The sequence below is a fragment of the Haliotis asinina genome, chromosome 13 (assembly GCF_037392515.1).
Source record: "Haliotis asinina isolate JCU_RB_2024 chromosome 13, JCU_Hal_asi_v2, whole genome shotgun sequence".
NCBI classification, from domain to species: Eukaryota; Metazoa; Mollusca; class Gastropoda; order Lepetellida; family Haliotidae; genus Haliotis; species Haliotis asinina.
Genome location: NC_090292.1, coordinates 30,555,353 through 30,576,907, shown reverse-complemented (window position 1 = coordinate 30,576,907; position 21,555 = coordinate 30,555,353). Strand labels below are relative to the sequence as shown.

At 41.1% G+C, this 21,555-nt stretch overlaps 2 protein-coding genes across 4 annotated transcripts in view; one reads left to right on the top strand and one right to left on the bottom strand.

Annotated features, from left to right (window-relative positions):
• The window catches only part of LOC137260086 (uncharacterized), a 28,701-nt gene extending 26,147 nt beyond the window's left edge, over positions 1-2,554 (top strand). For all 3 annotated transcript variants that reach the window (XM_067797777.1, XM_067797779.1, XM_067797778.1), the window contains exons 6-7: positions 15-92; positions 1,187-2,554. In XM_067797777.1, coding sequence (XP_067653878.1) covers positions 15-92; positions 1,187-1,247 — 139 coding nt within the window. In that variant the 3' untranslated portion in view covers positions 1,248-2,554. The remainder of the gene's footprint in view (positions 1-14; positions 93-1,186) is intronic.
• A 7,735-nt stretch (positions 2,555-10,289) lies between these two features.
• Positions 10,290-20,747, bottom strand: LOC137260085 (potassium voltage-gated channel protein Shaw-like). The gene is made up of 2 exons (XM_067797776.1): positions 20,039-20,747; positions 10,290-11,317 (listed from the first exon to the last, which is right to left on the bottom strand). The coding sequence occupies exons 1-2, from the start codon at positions 20,576-20,578 to the stop codon at positions 10,379-10,381; spliced, it is 1,479 nt and encodes a 492-aa protein (XP_067653877.1). The 5' UTR covers positions 20,579-20,747; the 3' UTR covers positions 10,290-10,378.
• Between the last annotated feature and the right edge of the window lie 808 nt (positions 20,748-21,555).

Genomic DNA, 21,555 nt, shown 5'->3' with positions numbered 1-21,555 from the left:
TCCTTCATTTCCAGTATCAGCTATGTGTCCCATCCGTCAGACAACATCGTCATGCCCGACAGATTCGACACATACCCCTTCAGGCACACACAGTAAGTACAACAGCGGTAGCAGGCGTTAGTTCACATGCGGACACTCCTCACGGGGGATTCCAACGCTGAGTAGGTCGACCTTACACAATGCTTGTCAGATGACGGATGAGAATAGCGTGGGTGCTTTAATTTGAGTCAGGGGTGGCACTTTTCCGAGAAGCCGCGGAAACTAGCGGATTTAAATGCAAATCAATTTGTCTTGAGATTCGTCTGAATATTTAGGAAGTTGAGGTCCCGTTTATCAACGTCAAATACGCACGTGCACATATGTGTGTATTGAGCTATCAAATTTCAGAATTTCACTATAACTTCTAAGATACATTGTTTCGGCCCCCAGACAACAAGCTCATCTTCAGCTGAAATCACTTTTGCCTATTGCCGTGTCTGGTTATGGGGGGCGGTGGGGTAGCCCAGTGGTTAAAGCGTTCGTTCGTCACGCCGAAGACCCGGATTCGATTCTCCACATGGGTACAATGTGTGGTGTCCCCCGCCGTGATATTGCTGGAATATTGCTAAAAGCGATTCTTGATACATTGTCAGGTACCCGTGAAGATGTGGGTTAAAATTGGTCTTCAGCAACCCATGCTTGTCGTAGAGACGACTAACGGGGTTGGTTGGTCAGAGCAGAGACCATATAATAGATATGGTCTCTGGTCAGAGTTGCTGACTTCGCTGATACATATCAACGAAATCCTAATGTGTAGATCGATGCTCATGCTTTTGAATACCGGATTGTTCGAACAAGACTCGATTCTTTAAAGATGTCTGTCATATTGTTGGAATATTACTTAGATCGGCGTTAAACAACCAAACAACCAACCTAATGCGTGGATCGATGCTCCTGATGTTATTTATCTGATCGTCTGGTCCAGACTCGATTTTATCTCCACCACATGGCTGAAATATTGCTGAGTGAGGCGTTAAACAATAAACAAGCACTCAAACAAACAGGCGTCGGTGTGACTGGTGACGTAATCTGTCAGTGTGACTGGTGACGTAATCTGTCAGTGTGACTGGTGACGTAATCTGTCAATGTGACTGGTGACGTAATCTGCGCATATTTCTGTTTTTAAATTTCGTTTCATTTCTTTCAGGAACAGCCAAGTCACACGCCCGGTGCCCATAATCGTTTACCCTGAGCAGACAAGGTTGTAGGTCACATTTATTCCCGTTGTTGTGATGTATTTATCAAGGCTCAGTTATGTGATGAGGCGTGATGGTGTGACTGACAGTGAACTACGCAACGATTGACACCTGCGTCGAATGAATGGATGGTTGACAGACCCAGTGATTATTCCGGCTACTTTACAGCTATTTACAATGTGAACACATCGACATCGAGGGGAAGTCAACATCACCTTCTGCATGCCGAAGCTCAATCTCTGATGTGCTTCTAGAATCTTTATGTAGAGTGTATTGATGAATGACGCGAGTCCACTCCGGGGTATATGAATTATGCATAAAACTGCACATGCGCAGTGTGGTGCCACGTGACCCGGTGTATGTTTAACAACTGAGCTGCTGTTATTTGTTATTTATATCATCGTTTGTACATATGTGTATAATACATGCATTATTGTATCTGGTTCATATCTTCATCAGATCTAACCCACGCATGTATTAAATATTGTTACCACACTGATTATGGACAATTGCAACACATTATCCATTTTATTTCATTCCATTTATTCGCATTCGTTTTCTTTGCAATTTCAACATTCACGAGAATCACAAAGAAAGTAAACTTCTGTATTACCTGCCTGTATAAGCCCCTTTCCTCATATGAGGACGCAGCTGGGTAGTCTAGTGGTTAGAGTGTTCTCTTTTGCAGCGTAGACCAGATGGTTCCATCCCCTATTAAGGGACGATGTGTGAAGACGATTTCTGTTGTTTATATTGCTGAGGTATTGCTAAAGACGGCGTAAAAATTACTCATTCATTCTACGAGTGATACAAAGTTTGTGAAGAGTCCCATGTCAATGCAAAATAGGGAGTTATGTCCCTTGGGGTCGGACGATCGTTTCAAAGCACACCTGCGCACTGTCACATCAGACTTGATCTGTGAGAACATCTCCCTTGATAGCTATTCCGGCGACCGTCCACGATCTATTTCGCCTTACGCTTTGCACCTACATTACGCTTATCTGTACCTGAGGTGAAATAACTGAAGTGCACAATGGCATTGAGCTCACTTGCTTACCTAAGAACCAAGTAAACGAACACACATTGAAATTTCCCTTAGAGGAACAAGGATCCATGGGGAAATCGATTTCGTCTTTTAAAGCAGCCGGATGTTATATGTAGAAGATTTGCTACAGTTTAATTATGAATGAAAAATAGAATGATGTACTATCGGTCGTGTAGAACCTTTAGTTGGGATCAGGCAATCTGAAGCTGCACGTGTGTAAATTAATATTTTTGTACTTTTTGTATTGCTGTGAATAAAGATTGCAAATCTGTAATTGTGTTATTAGTTTCAGATGTATGTTTAGTGATAGGTTTTCTGTGCTTTGTATATAAGGTCACATGAAGATTGAAAATAGTGTTTTGCTGATATAAGGTCACCACGGTGTCATATAATTCCACGTGTAAGGTCACACAGAGCGTGATATAAGAACACGTGTACTCATGCTTAGTGTAAGAAGAGAGTGAGGGAGAGTTTAGTTTTACGCATCAATATTCCAACCAAATTGCGGCGGTCTGTAAATAGTCGCGTCTGGACCAGACAACTCAGTGGTCAACAACATGAGCATCGACCTACGCAGCTGGGATACGATGACATGCGTCAACCCGGTCAGTGAGCCTGACCACCCGATCCCGTCAGTCGCCTCTCACGACAAGCATGGTTTTTTAAGATCAGTTCTAACCTGGATCTTCACGGGATGTACTGATATCAGCATATGTCATATTTGGGATTTCACTGTACTGATATCAGGAAATATAAGGGTACCTGCACTGATATCAGGTAACATAAGTACACCTGCACTGATACCCGGTAACATAAGGGCACCTGCACTGATGTCAGGTCACATATAGGCACTGTAATGATATCAGGTTCCTTCAGGACACCTGTGCTGATATCAGTTCACATAGGGCCGTCTGTGCTGGTACCAGATCACATAGAAGCACCTGCACTGAAATCTGGTTACATAAGGGCATCTGTACTGATATCAGGTCACATAGTTTTGTTTAAACATATTTTATTCACAATGTGAAAAGGATTGGGGACAAGTTCTTTCAACTTAAAAAAACCCACTCCAAAGATATTTACAAGAAATCATTAGAAACAGGGAAAGACTGAAGGATAGCAGAGGGAAATGTTATAATACAAAAGGTGTATAGAGAGAAGACTACTGGAATCGTTTAGATTTGCATATGTATTGATGGACATTTTTTAATATGATTTCATTTTTATGATTTGTCAGATCTGCAATCAGGTCACATAAGGGCACTTGTACTGATACCAGGTCACATGAAAGCATCTGTACAGATATCATGTCATATTAGGGCACCTGGACTGAAATCAGGTTACGTAAGGGCACCTGTATTGATCTGAGGTCATACCTAGTGTCACATGAGGGCACCTGCACTCATTTCAGGTCATACAACATGAGCAGGTATAAAGACGTTAGGTCTACCAGGGCGTCACATTACGGCACCTCTACTGATATGACGCTGCACAGTATGTCACATGTCAATGTCACATGTCAGCGAGTGAGTGAGTTTAGTTTTATGTCGCACTCAGCAATATTCCAGTTGAATGGCGGCGGTCTGTATATAATCGAGCCTGAACCAGGCAGTCCATTCATCAACAACATGAGCATCGATCTGCGCAATTGGGAACCGATGACAAGTCAGCGAACCTGACCACTTGATCCCTTTAGTCGCCTCTTACGACAAGCATAGTAGCCTTTTATGGCAAGCATGGGTTGCTGAAGGCCTATTCTACCCCGGAACCTTCACGGATCAAATGTCACATGTAATGACATTAATATTGATATTCAGTAATGCCCTGATGACCTGTGGTGATCAGGTCAAAAAGAGCATGCCATAAAAAGACACCCACCGATGGAAGGTCACTCATCACAGTCACGTAATGGCATGTTCTCTGCCTAAGGTCACACTCATGTACTGATATATGGTGTCACAAAAAGATGTGTCTATTTGGTCACACTGATCGTGACCATAATGACACGTGCACTGATGTAGGTCACGTACAGTATGATCTATCATTTGTTATGGACACGAGACCATTGTTTTTACAATACGGCTGTCCATCAATCTTTTTTGATTGACAGCGTTATATTAGGACAGAGAGCATAACAATACATGTAGCCACACTAACCAAACTATACTAAAATCATTACAAGGTCAGTCTCACTAGTATTTCACAAATACAAAAGACGGGGTTATTAAACTAAGAAGACATCGATATTGGCGTAATATATTTTATTCATTGTCTGACACCAAATCATTGTTCCAACTTTTTGACAATGAGAAAAGCCAGATATATGGATGTCAGCTTCTATATTGTGGATAACACAACGTTTCGTGCGTGTGCTTGCTCCTTCATCAGGTACTTTCCTCTTCTAAATACCCTACAAAAGATTGATTTATGACAACGCTCTGTAAATAATCAAACGTGTATCAGCCAATGCGGTGATAGACATCATCAGCATCTATCCTCGCGGATGAAATACAACGACACGGTTCTGCCATGTCAGCGCACCTGATCGCCCGAGCTGGTTCTAGTCTAGTTTGCTGGAGGTTAATATTAGAGCTGTGACGATATATCGTAGTATCGATAATCGTGATACTTTACCAGACGATAAATATATGGATACTTTTTTTCGTATCGCGGTCCGTATCGTTGACCTTAAAATTTTTAATGTTCACTAGACATTTACGGTTATGTGAAAATTTACACTGTTACTTGATATAAAACATACGTTTTTAAAGAAATCAACTAAAAATAACATATCGTTAAGTGCATCGAATCAAACCGTATCGTCCCTAACCACGGGTGTAACGGGTAGACCAACACCAAGGCAAGGTCGCCTAATTTTACCTTGTTACCCGTACCTGACCTAGATCGTCGATGTCCTTAGTGGCGCCAGGGTTATACAACAAAAGTTAAATACCCCTTCAGGTTACATTATTTAAGAGGAACTCCCCATCCATATATACACACACATCTACCCGAGGCCTCGACAATAATGTCCAATTTTGCGATGTGCTTTGATAAAACGAACATATTTAAGTCAGTTTTAGCATCGAAATTTTATTACTATATTATACGTGTCCTAAAGACATACCAGCCCATTAACGCCGTCTCTCCAGGGTGTGTTGGTGTGAAGAGAAGACAATATAACACCATATATCTCAAATGGTTTAAACCCAACTAAGCCAGTTGTGAGCCAGCACTTGTCTTTCTACAGATAAATGTCTTATAAATATTTTCGTCAAGGGACTTGCTGGTTCGATGGTTTGTTTGCCGTTTGACGCCACACTCAGCAATATTCCAGCTATATGGCGGTGATCTGTAAATAATCCAGTCTGACCAGAAAATCCAGTGATCAACAGCATGAGCATAGATCTACGCAATTAGGATATCTTGAAATGTACGTGTCAACAAGCTATACCACACGATCCCATGTGGTGCGCATACAAATTACGAAATTACCCAGTTGTAGTCAATATTATTTTCTTAATTACCAATGCATTACTACTGTTTACATAATTTGTTTACATAATTGCTGTGAACTGAAAGGCATACGCAAATCAGTGAAAGTGACGGTGATGGTCCAACAATAATAGACAGATATTGAGCATATTAGGACGGGTAAATTGTATTTTAGAATTCATATATTATCAAGATATATAAGTATGGTCATTGGAATGCATTACTTACTCTATGCAAGCCATAAGTTTCGCCTTTTGGACATGCATTTGGAAGAAATGGATCCCAAACTGAAACCCGATAAAACCATGCGGTCTGGCCAAGCACTTTCTATCTCTCACCTGGAGAGTTTCAAAAACATTTACATAAGGAAAAGAAAAAGAAAAGAAGCGTAAGTAAAATGCATAAAAAATCACAGACAAGAATGGGCAACAGAACAGTACTGAATGTATGTACATGTATGTTTGAAATGTGAAGTTAGTCATTATCAGTTGGTATAAACCTTTCTCTAAACATTTCATAACATATCGCTGCCAATGTTTCCTCTTTTTTTCTTTTTTTTTAAATCGCTAGGTTTACATTACTATTTAATGTTAAAACAAATGTAGTATATTTTCAAATATCGAAACAATACGTCCCGCCACAGATGAGCAAATGTCACCATGTCACGCGCTCGTCAGGTTTCACTAAGGTTGTTAGTTTTAATAAGTGCGTTGCCAATAACTAGACCAGCAATAGTAACGATCGATGTTTTTTGATGAGATCTCTTACACATAATACCAAATATCTGATATTTCATTTTGATCTGTTTCACAACTACGGCAACCGATCGAACCTGGTACACCAGCATCGGCCTTTGTGAAATAAGAGGTGCGTCTGTAAAATCGTGTACAGCTGTCTGCAGCTTGTGCTGATCTGATCACCCGTGAACGTGCAGCTCGTGATCATGAGCCTCATCTCGTGCTGCACGTGCTTTCTTGCTGGCATGCGAGTAACTGCTTTCAGAAGACACCAGCCAATATTTGGTAAGAGACAGGAAAACACACCTATCATTACATTATTGTTATTCATGTCGTGTTTTTAAAAATATATTTTCTTTGGTTAGAGTTCGTCCCGTTCCCACATCCCTAATAATATTTACAAATTGATACGCACTAGAAACATTAACAAAACCTAAAACAAACATTACTAGAGAACTCACAAAAATGAATAAAAGCCCCAAAATTAAGTACCATATATTGGGTGAATCATTGAATTTTAGCTCTGTTAATCTGTGGAAGAAAGAATGTAGGGGAACGGAAGGAACTCTGTCCTTGTTTAACCTGACGTTTGTTATATACACCTTGTCCATTTATATAAGGCAAATATGGTTTTACAGCACATTCAATTCCATAGTCTGACAACCGTTTTTCTGAACAATGTACTTGTGACAATATGACTGAGACATTGTCGATTTGGCGTTACATTTGGCTGTAACTCGTTCAGACTAACAGAGCAGCAATTTGATTATCATAGAGGTGATTTAGATTTTGTTTGAGTGAGTGAGTGAATGAGACAGACAGACAGACAGAGGAAACTCAACACTTATCATGTCTCATTTAATGTAACTGATACGTGAAATTATCTCCTAGTTGAACAACCAGAGGATGAACTGAGTACTCTTAGGCTCTGACCTTGAACCTAAAGACTACATTTTAATGATGCGCAAGTTGAGATTGACTCACCCGAAATTAGCCAATCCGGTTATAAACGCGTATTTGTAAGATACACATTATGTCTAAATACCAGAATTGGCCAGTGCTTTGATACCGTTAGCTATTTAATCACAAACCAGTTACTTCATTGTGTTTGTTGTTTAACGCAATTTTACACTAAACACCAATATTTCGTTTGTATGGTGGCAGTCTGTAAATAAGGAAGTCATGTGCATTTGGGATACAATGGCATGTGTCAACCAATTCAGCGAGCCTGATCCCGTGAGTCGCCTCAAACGACAAGCGGCTGGTTGGGTAGCCTAGTGTTTAAAGCGTTCACTCGCCACGCTGAAAGCCCGGATTCAATATATTCTGTATACATGGATACAGTGTTTAAAGCCTATTTCTGGTGTATCCCTATTTGATATTGCTGGAATAGTGCTAAAAGCGGCGTAAAACAAACCTCATTCAACTCTTACGACAAGCATGGGTTGATGAAGATCAATTCTGGTCCAGATCTTCACAGGTCTCATTGTGTGTAATTCTGGTCTCTTTGGTTCGATGGCCTACATACTTACAGGTAATCTAAACTGAACAGCCGTTGATAGCATTGTTAAAAAGTATATCCTTTCTTTCTTGTGACAATCTTATTTTTTGTCAATTATTATTATTTGAATGTAACTTAACATTAGTGGCGAGGTGGTGATATTTGGCTTTGTCAAGTCTTTCAGTCAGGAAAATATCTCAAATACAGACACAGACACACAGATACACATACACGCGTGCGCGCTCACACTTGTTTAACGCCACCATATCCTTAAAGTCGCTTTGCCTTTTCTCGTGCACAAAAGATCAATTCATATTATTTTACGGACGCTTCAATAAATATGACACCACAAAGTGAGTGAAGTGAGTGAATAAGGTTTTAAGCCGCTTTAGCAATATTTCAGCTACATCACGGCGGAGGATACCAGAAATATCGGGAATCGAACCCACGCCTTCAGCGTGCCTGAAGCTGGAATCATGAGCACGCACAGACAACAGCGAATGTTTTCGAACGCCGCAATTAGCTTTATTACATTTAGATGACGACACATTCGAACCATTTGAATACATATTTATATTTCAAACCGCCTGCATTGTTTGCTCGCCATAAGGCTTCGATGACAGCACGTGGAGCCGCACAACCCATGTAAACAAATGATCCCTACGCAAATAGAAATAGTGTTACACGTTTTAAAATATTTTCTCCGTGAAACTAAACCATTTTAACACTGATGTTTTATTAGATGTGTAGACTCATCTAGAATAAGAGTTAAGAAAATTGTGCATTATATTGAATGGCCTATGGAAGAGGTACTATGCTGGGTCTTGATTTTCGAAGCTCTCTTAGCGCTAAGGTAGTCGTAGGTTAATGTTAATGTATGGCACTTACGACTATCTTAGCGCTAAGGGAGCTTCGAAAATCTGGGCCCTGGGTAGGAGAGTTGTGTCGACGAGGTCAGCCAGAGGTTTCAAATGAAATATTCCTCTGCTTCAAACACTCAATAACACCCGGAAAGAGGGCAATACATCGACATGGTCGATGTTGTAAACACAAAAGTAAACCAAAAGGCCCACAGGGATTTTACTGCCTGTGTTCATTTACATCGAAAAAGGGTGCAACAGTGAAGTGTCATCAGCTGGCCGTTTCAGCTGATACCCAGGGTAGGGACTGGTGAAGGTCCGGCGTATAACAAGCCTTCAGCAACCCATGCTTGCCAAAAGGCGACTAAAGGGGTCGCTGACTTGGTTTACACATGTCATCGGTTCCCAGTTGCGCTGATCGACGCTCATGCTGTTGATCACTAGATTGTATTTACAGACCGCCGCCATCTAGCTTAAATATTGCTGAGTGCAGCGTGAAGCTAAACTCGCTCAATCCCAGGGTAGGATTGATCTAGAACTGCTCATTTGTGACATCGTTCCGACGTAACGTCACAATATGACTTAATGACGTCACAATATGACTTAATGACGTTACCTCTGCTGACAACGTAAGAAAACAATTTCAATACTTAGCGTATAATCTTGCAATTTCCGGCAATCGAATACCATTCGATCATGTTTTGCAACCAGTCAGATTACAACACTGATGTTTGGTTTACAAGTGATTAGGGTTCTGGAAAATTGTGCTTGTATTAGTCATGAAAACACCTGAATTAATCTAGTCTCATATTATTTCCTTGTTACTGCCAGAAGAACGGGAAGAAGAGCGTACACTAAACCGTTAATCGTTAGTTTGAAATTGTCACTGTGATTTATGATCTGGTCATTAAACGGACCGTGTGGTATATGCAGCCTAGTGGTTAAAAGCGTCCGCTCGTCACGCCGAGGACCCAGGTTCTGTTTTCCATATAGGTTCAATGTGTTGTAAGGTCTTCAGGCCCACATAACACTCAACACAGATATGCAAACACAAGACGTTTCCTCGACGAAGACACGGACAAGACTGATTACAATCGAAATACAATCACGCGTCACAGTTCACAGTTCAAGGTCTTGGACGACTTGATAAACACTTAAGACGACTGTTTCTCTCGATGAACGATCAAAATTTTATTTCTTGGACTTGTGTCCTAATATTTTAATTGCAACACGATCTCCAACATCAAACATCCTTGAAACTCTTGGAGTTCTCTCTCTCTCTCTCTCTCTCTCTGTAAATATATATATATATATATATATATATATATATATATATATATATATATATATATATATATATATATATATATATATATATATATATATACTGAATTGCAAAATAAACGCAACTCTGGCTTTTTGTCAAGTGTTTAAATAGAGAACATAGACATATACGCTTACTCTTATGAGATTTGTCCTGTTCAGTATATGGTATAAGCTAATTGTTACTTGCTGGGGCACTTCGAACCATTTCCAATTTTCCTGTACAATGGCAAATGTTCCTGAAACACATCCGGGTCTTTGTAATGGCTGTTATTATTTGATAACGGTTTATGATCACTCGTCCCTTCATCGTTCTTCCTCTGTTCTTTCAGAAGTCTTTCTTTTTGAATGGCAAACTGAACGTGTTGATAATAAAGAGAAAAATTGTTAACAAGAGCAGGAATCGTAAAACCAATCAGAAGAACACCACAAACTGCTGTCAACGACCCAACAAAATACCCCAAGGTACTCGAGGGGTACATATCACCATATCCCACCGTCGTCATGGTAACAACCGACCACCAAAATCCGTGTGGGATACTGGTGAAAACCTCTTTATCTTCCGCGAAGTAAATTAGGGATGAAAACAGCAGCATCCCAACCAGTAGGAACACAAGCATTAGCGACAGGTCCTTGTAGCTCGCCTTCAGCGTGTAAAACATTATCCACAAGCCAGGAACGTGTCGAATCAGTCGAAAGATTCGGAACGCACGCATAAGCCGAAGGAGAGGCATGAAGTTTATAAATGTCGTTTCTCCAACGGAGTCCGGGCTGGCTGCATATACAATGAACTCGATGTAATCTGGGAGTATGGCCAGGAGGTCGATGATGGAGAGTGGAGCCAGTAGGAACTTCAGCTTTTTCGGAGCGCAGATAAAACGTAAGATGTATTCGACTGTGAAGAATGTCAGACACACAATGTCGATGTAGAAGAGAACAGGATGCCGTTCGGTTTCTTCTTCGAACCGTTCTAAATCTGAAGGATCTGTCTCTGATGCGTTTCCCGACGTGCCGTTGGTGCCGTTGGTGCCACTGGGCGAAACTTGGAAGACTGGATGAGTTGCAGCGCAGAAAGAAAAGATGGCTACCATGACGAACAAGAGCGACACCCAGCCGTAGATCTGAAACAGGATGATAATGGTTGTTTATTTACTACATAATAGATAAAAAGTTAGTTTTATATACTCCATGGTTTGAGACGCTCACCATTATTGACAAAAAAACACATTCTGTTTCAAATCCACACCCAACTCCCCGCCCCTCCTGTAACGAAAAAACGTCTGTTGTCTTCAGGGAACGAAGTCATTGTTAAAACGTGCTGGTTTTGTTGATGCAAAATCATGGACAGATGCAATATGTTTGAACCCGGTAAACCCTGTAAATATGAAAGATATGATATCCCATCATTTCATGCGTCTTATTGGAGTATAACTACACGTGTGTTTGTGTGTGAGTGAGTGAGTGAGTGAGTGAGTGAGTGAGTTAATGTTTAACGTCACATCGGCAATATAGCAGCCATATCGTGACGAGAACCAATGATAATATGCATAATGTTAAAAATCTGTCAACGAAGGACAGTAAAACAACTAGACTATCACAGGCAGACATGTAGAACTAGTAATTAAATCTAAAAAAGTTAACTCTAGAGGACGATACAATATCAAAACAGGCTATAGACCGCCAACAACTAAAGGAAGATCACCATACCAGGGTCCATGGGGACTTACAGTACCTTTGCTACCTGCATGGACCCTAGCTGGATTTACACCATCCTTTCAGCCACTGGCGTTTGTGCGAAGGTTTAGCCAAATTTTTAAAAGAACAAATATACTACGTTTAAAATCGAGTAAGCAAAAATTAAACTGAGAAAAGTTTTGGGACGTACGTACCCTCTCAGGAGGACAATAATTTTACGATTTTTAACCACCTTTGAGGATACAGCCACTAACAATACCAGTTGCTAATTTATACTACCGATAATTAAAATACATCTATCTACAACACATTGTGTTTGTGTGTGTGTGTGTGCGTGTGCGTGTGTGTGTGTGTGTGTTTGTGTGTGTGCCTCTGTCTTTATTCGAATAATAATAATTGAGCAACATTAAGATTGTCACAAGAAAGAAAGGTTATAATGTGAACAATGAAATCAATGACTGTTCAGTTCTGTTTTCTTGAAGGTGCGGAGGCTACCGAAGCAAAGAGACCCGAATTACACACAAGAAGATGTGTGAAGATCTGGACCGGAAGTGATCTTCATCAAACCATGTTTGTCGTAAGAGTTAATGAGGTTTGTTTTACGTCGCATTTTTCATTATTCCAGCTATATCAAGGCGGGATACACCAGAAATAGGGTTTACACACTGTGCCCATGTGGAGAATAGAACCCGGGTTTTCGGCAAGTCGAGTGAACCCTTTAACCACAAAGCTGCCCCACCAGCCGCTTGTCGTTTGAGGCAACTCACGGGATCCGGCGATCAGGCTCGCTGAATTGGTAGACACATAGTAGCCTATTGCACGTGACAAGTAAGATGTTCTTTCCATCGTGAGTGAGCGAGGTTGAGTGGGTTTAGCAATATTCCAGCAATATCAGGGCAGGGACACCAGAAATGGGCTTTACACATTGTAGCCATATGGGGATTCGAACCGGGTCTTCTGTGTGAGGAACCAACGCTTTAACCATTAGACTGTACCATGTACTCTCCGTTGGTTCGCATAGAAAAACGTCATATACATTGATGGTTTATTTCTTGTATCCTAATTCATATTAATTGAAACTCTCAGGAGCCACACACGTTCCCCTATCGAAGGACTCTCCGCACCCAAAGTTGTTTAACGACACCTGTCAATTTTTGTCATCCATGAATCATATGTTATCACACGGAAGGGACTTTAATATTTTGTTTATTGCTCGCCCACATTAATTCAAGCGAAATTGCCGAAAAACGACCTGTGTCCAGACAGAAAATCTAGTTCATGCGTATTCCTCGATGAAATCATACGAAGTCTATCTGAATGTATTTCCAAAATAAAAACTCAATAAAAAGTGTCATTTAAACAAATTAGTTTTTCATAAAAACATATACTTCGAAACTTTTCAATCGAAAACTCAACAACTGAAATCACAATGCATCTGAAATGATTAACAAAGTCTCACTCACTAATGACAGTATTTTACATATTCAACGAGGCATTGTGAATTATCTCCAAATATTATGAATTTTAACCTAGTAGCGAAATCCTAAAGAAAATGCCAACTAGCGTAGCCCCGATGAGCCTCTGTAGCGATGGCGTCCGCAAATGTGAGTGAGTGATATATTCCCGCTATATGGCGGCGGTCTGTAAACAATCGAGACTGGACCAGTCAATCCAATGACCAACAACATGAGCATCGATCTGCACAATTGGGAACCAATGACATGTTTCAACCAAGTCAGCGAGCCTGACCACCCAATCCCGTTAGTCGCCTCTTACGACAAGCATAGTCGCCTTCTGAAGGCCTATTCTACCCCGGGACCCTCACTCGTCTGTCCGCAAATGTACAGAATATCAATATTTTTAGTATTTTCCATTTGAAATTATAGCATTACCATGGGCGTCTTATTGAAGAAAACGTCGTGGGTTTGCCCCTTTTAAACAGTCGCTTTGATACTGTCGACTATAGCTCCATTCTAAATAAACGCTTCGCCAGCTGCGCTGGCAGATGACCTAACGGAAAGGGAGAGATCGCAAACAAAGGAAAGATATGTACCGGACACGTGATCTGCAATTGGTAAACACTCGTTTCGAAACGTTTGGGTGTTTTACAATTGTGATGGCTGAGTGCAGTCTTGACCTTAGCATTGTATTCATGTTCGTCTCCAAAGGGAACCCGATTCAGATAAGAAACTATAACAGCCATTTCAACAGGTCGGGTTGGTGTAGGACGATTGTCAACACACACTCTGCTGTATGCATGTTAGGCATTGTATTCATGGGGGCACGAGGTTATTGTGAAAACCCTTGTTTGACTGTTGTTTCAATTTTCATGTACCTCTGGGTCGTAGAAAAAGGCTGTACGCTGCCCAGAAGCAGAGCGTCTACACGGCATATCGACATTCGACACCGGCTCGGCATTCGTAACTACTCGTGTCATTCCGGCAAGAAAGGATGGCGTCTCGTACCCCTCTCGTGACCATGTTTACGACTGGGTCCTGTCTAAGCGCAAACGGCATGGGGATGTAGTTCAACCTTTAGCTCAAAGTTTATGTTTTAATTGCGCTTGGTATAGTTTAAAAAGTTTCAAAGGTCAGCGGTTCCGCCATTTTCATATTTTGAAATTCGTTTTACTACGCACGATTTCATTGATTAGCCACGATTCTTCGCAGTAATGGCATACGAGAGGGGTACAAGTCTTCTTGTGGGTCACGGGAAAAGAAGAGTAGTTTCGAATGACCGGCTCGGCCCATTTCGGTACGGCTGGGGCCACTTCGGCACGGCTCGGTTCACTTCGGCACCGGCTCGGCTCAACACGGCAAACCTTACTCTTCACTAATGCTTGTAGTTTGTAGGAAACTTTCACCATGTGTTTTATTGACATAGGTTTTCCATGCATTGAAGTTATGGATTTTCACGCCGTAGCTAAATTACCTTCTTCAGATTTCTCATATGAAGCACTTACGTAACCTTACGAATTGTACATTTGTGGTTGTAAACATTTATTGATACCTTTGGGTAGCTTGTGTTTCCACCTTTCGTTATCTACCTACTTATCCCCAACTGGCTCAGTGAATATGTCTCTACATACCAAAGCCAGTTATTCCCGGGAACTTTAGCAGAATCTGTTGTCAAACGCAGGTTTCCGGGTAAAAGAGCATTGGCACTTCAATGTCGCCAGGCATTGCACGACCGCCATTAGTCGTACAGTTTCTGCAATACTATTGCTGGTGATCAGGATAGGTTTGCTGATAATAAAAATGCGAAACGACACCACTTCGGAATGCGCGAAGATTGCTGACATTTTAACTCACACTGAGATTTGACGTCCTTGTCCCGACTTCATTGTCCGCATGTCATAGAAAAATATACACAAAGAACTTAGTTTAGCACCGTTGTTTATATGCAGTAATGCAGTGATATTTTTTCGACTCGTGCATAAAATTGCTCCTCGTGGTGACCACAATGGCGGAAAAAAAGAAAAATATCATTAGTTTTTCTGACCCGTATGAACCATTGATTAACAACATGCGGCACAAAGATTGGAATCCGTGTAACCTCCAAAACATTAACAGCTATGTACTATTAGCAAACGTAACTATAGTCTTCTATGGGCGTTAAACAATTTGACCCAAGTGTGAGAATATTTACTTTTGTTAAAAAATACAAAATATAAATTTTAAATATCGCTCTAAATTAGTCGAATTAAGTCGATAAATTTTGTTTCATGGTATTTGTAAACACACTTTTATTTATGTACAACTTCCAATATTTTAAGCACTGTGTATTTTTAGCAAAAGTAAATATTCTCGACCATGGTCGAATCCAAAATGAGTTGGTTTATCAAAATACTGATAAACATACATTCTTTCATTTAAATTATGTAAAACATGAATTCTGAACAAAACCAAACATTCTCGCCCATTGATCACTGATCACCGAGTTATCGACACATTTTTTTCATTTCTTTATCATCGAAACATTATTTTTCATTTCTTTATCATTAGTATGTACTCTTGAAAATGAATGTTTGATCTTATCTCAAGTCCTTTGTCAGAATGGAGCCACAGTGCAGAGAATTTCTGGATTTTTGGAAGTCCAGAATTACATTATGACGACTTACTATGTTGATTTTATGACCATAAAAAAAGATATAACAATATGATAAAATAAAAATTCTTTATGCCATATCTGCACAACTATGACCCTGGGATGTTTAATATTGAATTTATTGGTAAATGTGTAACCGCCATGTAACTGTATGACAGCCAGAACTCTCCTCATCACACCCTGTGACACCCTCCTGATCCTCTGAATGGCCAGTCTACGCCATTCCCCGTGTAAAGCAGTTTCCATTTGCGCCGGGTTCTGTACAGGAGGATTTCTTTGTTGCACGTGACGACCAATTATGTCCCAGATATGCCCCAAAGGATTAAAATATGGGTTCATCCAATTGTGAGATATGTCAGGGGTGCCATTCCTAGTTCTTTGTGTAGGTAGAGGTATATGCTAACAACTGTGGCTTTTGGGGGAAATGTTTTCAGCTCATAAAATAAGCATTTTTGCAGGGTTTTCCGAAATCTGACTCGCAAATCGTGATGAGTTAGGGTTGACAGTACTACAAATACCTGATCGTACTTGAGTTATCTAAACATCGGCGCCTCTATTGAAATGCTATCAGTTTCAGCCGGAGCAACATACCAGGTAGTTTTTCTGTGTGTTGTAAGGGCGTCTCGTCCACTGTTCTCACCGCGCTTAGTTGATCTCAAAGTTTTGGGCCGGTGGGTGACTTCTGTCTTCCCCCCTCCACCCTCAACACCCCCTCTCTCCTCCGTTCTCTTTCTCACCCCTTTCTATCTCCATACTCCTTTTCACCTTTATTTCTCCCTTTCCTTCTTTCTCCCTCTCTTTGTTTTTTCACCGTCTCTCTCTCTTGCCTCTGACTTTGTTGCTTTCTTTCTGTCTCCCTTATTCTCTCTATCCTCTTTCTTTCTCTCTCCTTCTTCCCTACCCGTGGAGATCCGGGGTAGAATAGGTCTTCAGCAACAGATGCCTGCCACGAAAGGCGATTATGCTTGTCGTGAAAGGAGACTAACGGGATGGGGTGGTCAGGATCGCTGACCTGCTTGACACATGTCATGGGTTCCCAGTTGCGATCAATGTTCATGCTGTTGAACACAACGTTGTCGGGCCAAACAGACCGCCGCCATATACCTGGAATATGGCTGAGTGCGGCGTAAAACTAAACTCACACGCTCATTCCTTCCCTCATAGCTCTCTCTCCCTCCATCCTTTTACCACTGTCTCGTGGGTTCTAAGTGGGTTCGAATCTCACTGCCGAGGCTGTGTTTATTATCATAGTATGTTTGACTCTTGTATTTAATCAGTGTTATATCACGTTATAACACTCAGCCCCTTCACTCGCAACCCACGTGACAAACGCCCCATTATTCCGTCGTCGCCGTGAGAGATTACACCGATATAAAGTATACGCCTTAGAAACAACATGGTTTCACTTTTAACATCTATGTCGTTTATTGCGGAAATTGTTCAAACTCTTGACCCCATTTCACAAAGATTAAAGTTGGGCCATATCCTGTAATTAAGTACCATTTTAACTTTCGGTTTTCTTTTCGTTCGTCCTTCACGGATGTGCCGTGATTGTTTATACTGTTTAAAGGTACTACTCGCACATTGATTCAAGTCATTGTGATTCTTGTTTATTGGCAATACGTGTACATCTACGCGTTAGATGCAAGAACACAGTGCAGAAACCTACACTAATAGCACGTCAGTCTCCGGTCCATGACGTAGCATCTTTTGGATCAGAACTCACTCACTCCCACACTCACTCATGCACTGAATCACACACTCACACCTATTTGCATGTTCGGAAAATAACTAAGATCATAATTAATAACTGATATCCAGACAACCTGGGTATCTTGAGCGCGCGCGTGTTTTTGTATACCTGCTTCATCTAATGCGTTTGATCCTAATGCGTCTTATTGGGGTACATCTACACGTACACGAGCGCGCGTGCGTGCGTTTGTGTGTGTGTGTGTGTGTGTGTGTGTGTGTGTGCGTTCTGTGACGGGGTTCTGGGAGAGGGTATATGCTGCCGTTTTACAGGACAATGTTTCAGCAAACATGGTTGACGCATAGGTTACCCCGAGGCAGCATCTCACGACCAAGCGATCAAGAAAACTTCGGCATGTATTGAAATACATATGAGTGTGTATGTTCAAATATTTATCCGTATCGTAAGATATGAATATATGTGCCTGTACAAATATCGCGCTTTCATCCGTCAGTGTAGTTCGTATATATAAACATAGATAATGTATGCTGTGGTTCTCCATGCTGGCTTTGCATAAAGGCGTTCGGATATGGGAGCAGTGCCAGAGTATCATTGTGTAGTAAGCAAACTGGTATCTAATCTTGACTTGTGGAATTCTGAACGTGAGAACCAACCAATGCTACAAAATGTAAGTTACTGAAAAAGCGTAAACGGAAATATAATATTTATTGCCATTTATTCTGGAGAAAACACTCATTAAGTTTAGTGTGCTTAAGTTTTGTTACATGCGTTGTATTTACTAAAAGGATTTGTGAAAATAGTGATACATTAATAAGCTGTCGTCGATACATTAATAAGATAATGCTGTTGCAACATAGTTAAAACCCCTCACTCACACGCTCACAAGCGAGTTTGTTCAACTCTTACAATGAGTCACGGTCGAGGTTTCCACATGTGCAGGACTGGACGTTCGACTAAAATCTCACACATACCCACAACTGATTCGTGTGCAGATTCATTAATTTTGTTGTTGTTTAACGTCGCACTCAGCAATATTACAACTATTTGGCAGTGAAACAAGTATTTGGCAGTGGTCTGTAAATAATCGAGTCTGAACCAGACAACCCAGTGATTAACAACATGAGCATCGATCTGCGCAATTGGGAACCGATGACATGTGTCAACCAAGTCAGCGAACCTGACCACCGGTAACATTAGTCGCCTCCTACGACAAACATAGTCGCCTTTTATGGCAAGCATGGGTTGCTGAAGGCATTAAACTATGTTTAAATCAATGAATGCACAATGTCAGGTAGAAAGTAATTACTGGCAAAGAAGAGCAATTGGCTCGTATTAGCATGTTTGAGTGCCGCCCACTGGTATTGCCAGTGTGAGCTAAGGGGCTCCAAGTATGTCTTGACGTATGCTGTCTGTGACGTAATTATTTTCAAAGAGTGTCTTTTGTGTGACTGTATTTTCATTTGGAGGATGGGGTGGGAGTTTTGGTTATAAACGGACTTTTTCACGTTTGTAGTATTGAAGGCAATGCAAAAAAAGATACACGATCACAACCTAATCGGGAAGTACTTATCGTGCAGAGCGGCATGGCCTTTTTATGCTTGTTTAAACGTTACCCTTTCATACGGCAAGACGGTGAAATGTATTAGTGTAGTTATTCATGATTAGCTGAATGAGTGAGTTAAGTTTTACGCACGCGCATTCAGCAATATTCAAATTATATGGCGGCGGTCTGTGAATACCAGACAATCCAGTGATGAACAGCATGAGCATCGATCTGCACAACTGGGAACCGATGATATGCTTCAGGCAAGTCATCGAGTCTGACCACCCGATCATAGTCGACTCTTCCGACAAGCAGCACGGTCTTTTGATTGGTTGTGATTAAATTTTTATTAAATTTAAGTTGCAGTGATGAAAACAACTGGGCGTTTTCAACTCAACATCGGGTATATTTCGGTTATTTGTCTAACCAGTATATAAATCCGAGGGTCTGCAATATGTGTTAATATTATAGGATTTTAAAGGCTGTACCATTACGTGTAAGACGTACATATCAAACAAGGTCTTACTTTCTTAATGATAATCTTAATCCCAATGCATAATCCTTATTCATACCCCGCGGGGACACCAAGCAAGTGCTCAAGTATGAATGGGTTGAAAAGCCCATAGCAACTTATGTTTGTTCTGTGGGTGGTCAAGCTCGGAAATGCCCTGGGACGATGCTTGTTGCCGTCAGAATTTTTCATTTCCCCTCTTGTCCAATGATCCTACTTGTTAATCTAATAAACAAATCCTTGTATTTTTGTCCAATCAAAAACAGATGACTCACCTGGGCCGGAATAGAAGAATTGTGACTAGTTAGAAAGATCCATGTCTTGACCTTGGCCTTTGTATACCATGACGCCGAGTCGTCAAGGTCATGTTGTACGTTCTGTTTCCGGTCTTTCTCCAACTGTTCCAAAGCGTTGACCGTTGATGTCCAGTTGTTGTACAGAGCCCAGCAACAAGGCTCGATGTCAATCTCGCTCAAACCCCAAAACTCCAATTCCTCTTTAATCAAGGGACCACAGAGGCGTGCTGGCAGATGGAGCTTGCCAGACCTTGCGTAGTTCAAAACCGATCGAAACATCTCTGGATCCTTATCAAAGAAAAACTCACATTCGTCCTCATCATAATGAACGTTAAGAAACTGTTCATCCGACAGTTTTGTGCGTTCGCATTCACTGAGTGTCTTACGAAGAGTTTGAAATTTTGTCCCGCCAACGTTGAAAATCACTTTTCTACATTTCGGCACACAAATCCCCGATGCTGAACTTTCACAAATTTCGTTTGGATCCACCCGTTCTTCGTCAACACGTTTGTCTGTCATTACTGAGGTCTCGTGATGTCTTAACGTGGCAAGACGGGATCAACAGTATGTAAACATGACGCCAGGTGGCGGAAAAGAGAAGGCTGTGATAACTGGGACAATTTCCGCTTCGGTAGCCAGGCCCGCCTCCCTTTGTCGATCTGTCAGTGTGTGACCCACCTTGTCAATTGCTGAGCATTGGGGCACTTTAACCACGCCAAGGGTTACACTCTTTTCTCAAGTTCGCTTGTAAGATAAACACCTTACAAGTGCCAGGGTTAACTATCTTACGTACGACTGCAGATGAGTACTTTAGCATTAAACGGCGAGTAGAGAACTCTTCCTATGACTAAGAACCCGGATAGGGAGGGAGATTTATGACAAAACTCTGCAGCGATTCCGAATACCATAAATAGCTAATGACGTGTCTGTTTAAAAATATTTTCGGAATTCCGGTTGATGAAATTGTCGTGTAACATGACAATGGTCATAATGATAAATGCTTGCGACAATGGTAACCGCACTGGAAGCCTTACTTGGGTTTATGTCCCTTGTGATTTTCATCCACACTTACTAGTAGTACATACTTGTCCCATTGTTTCCGTATGATTCAATTTGGGATTTTACGAGTATGCTTTTCTCATTCTCATGTGCACTTACAATACGGATGAATTTTTTTCACTTTCTGATTTGGTACTGATCTACCTTTACGGGTTGTATTTTCTGGTCTCAAGATCTACCGTTACTGTGTGTACGTGCGTATTCTGATTGGTTGTATGTACTAGTGTCACTGTGAACTACCCTTACCGGCAGTACGTAATTGTCACACTCTGATGTACCGTTACGTGTTATACGTACTAGTCTCATTCTGATCTGCCCTTACGAATTATACGTATTAGTTCTCGTTTTGATCCAACCTTAGAGTTGTACGTCCTAGTATCATTTAGATTTACCCTTGCGATTTGTACGTATTAGTCTCATGCTTAAGTACCCTTACG

Bases quoted from the DNA above. Each gene is read 5' to 3' on its own strand.
- LOC137260085 (XM_067797776.1), bottom strand. From the start codon at position 20,578: ATGACAGACAAACGTGTTGACGAAGAACGGGTGGATCCAAACGAAATT. The intron at 11,318-20,038 runs GTGAGTCATCTG...ATCCTGTTTCAG, and splicing joins ATTCTTCTATTCCGGCCCAG to ATCTACGGCTGGGTGTCGCT.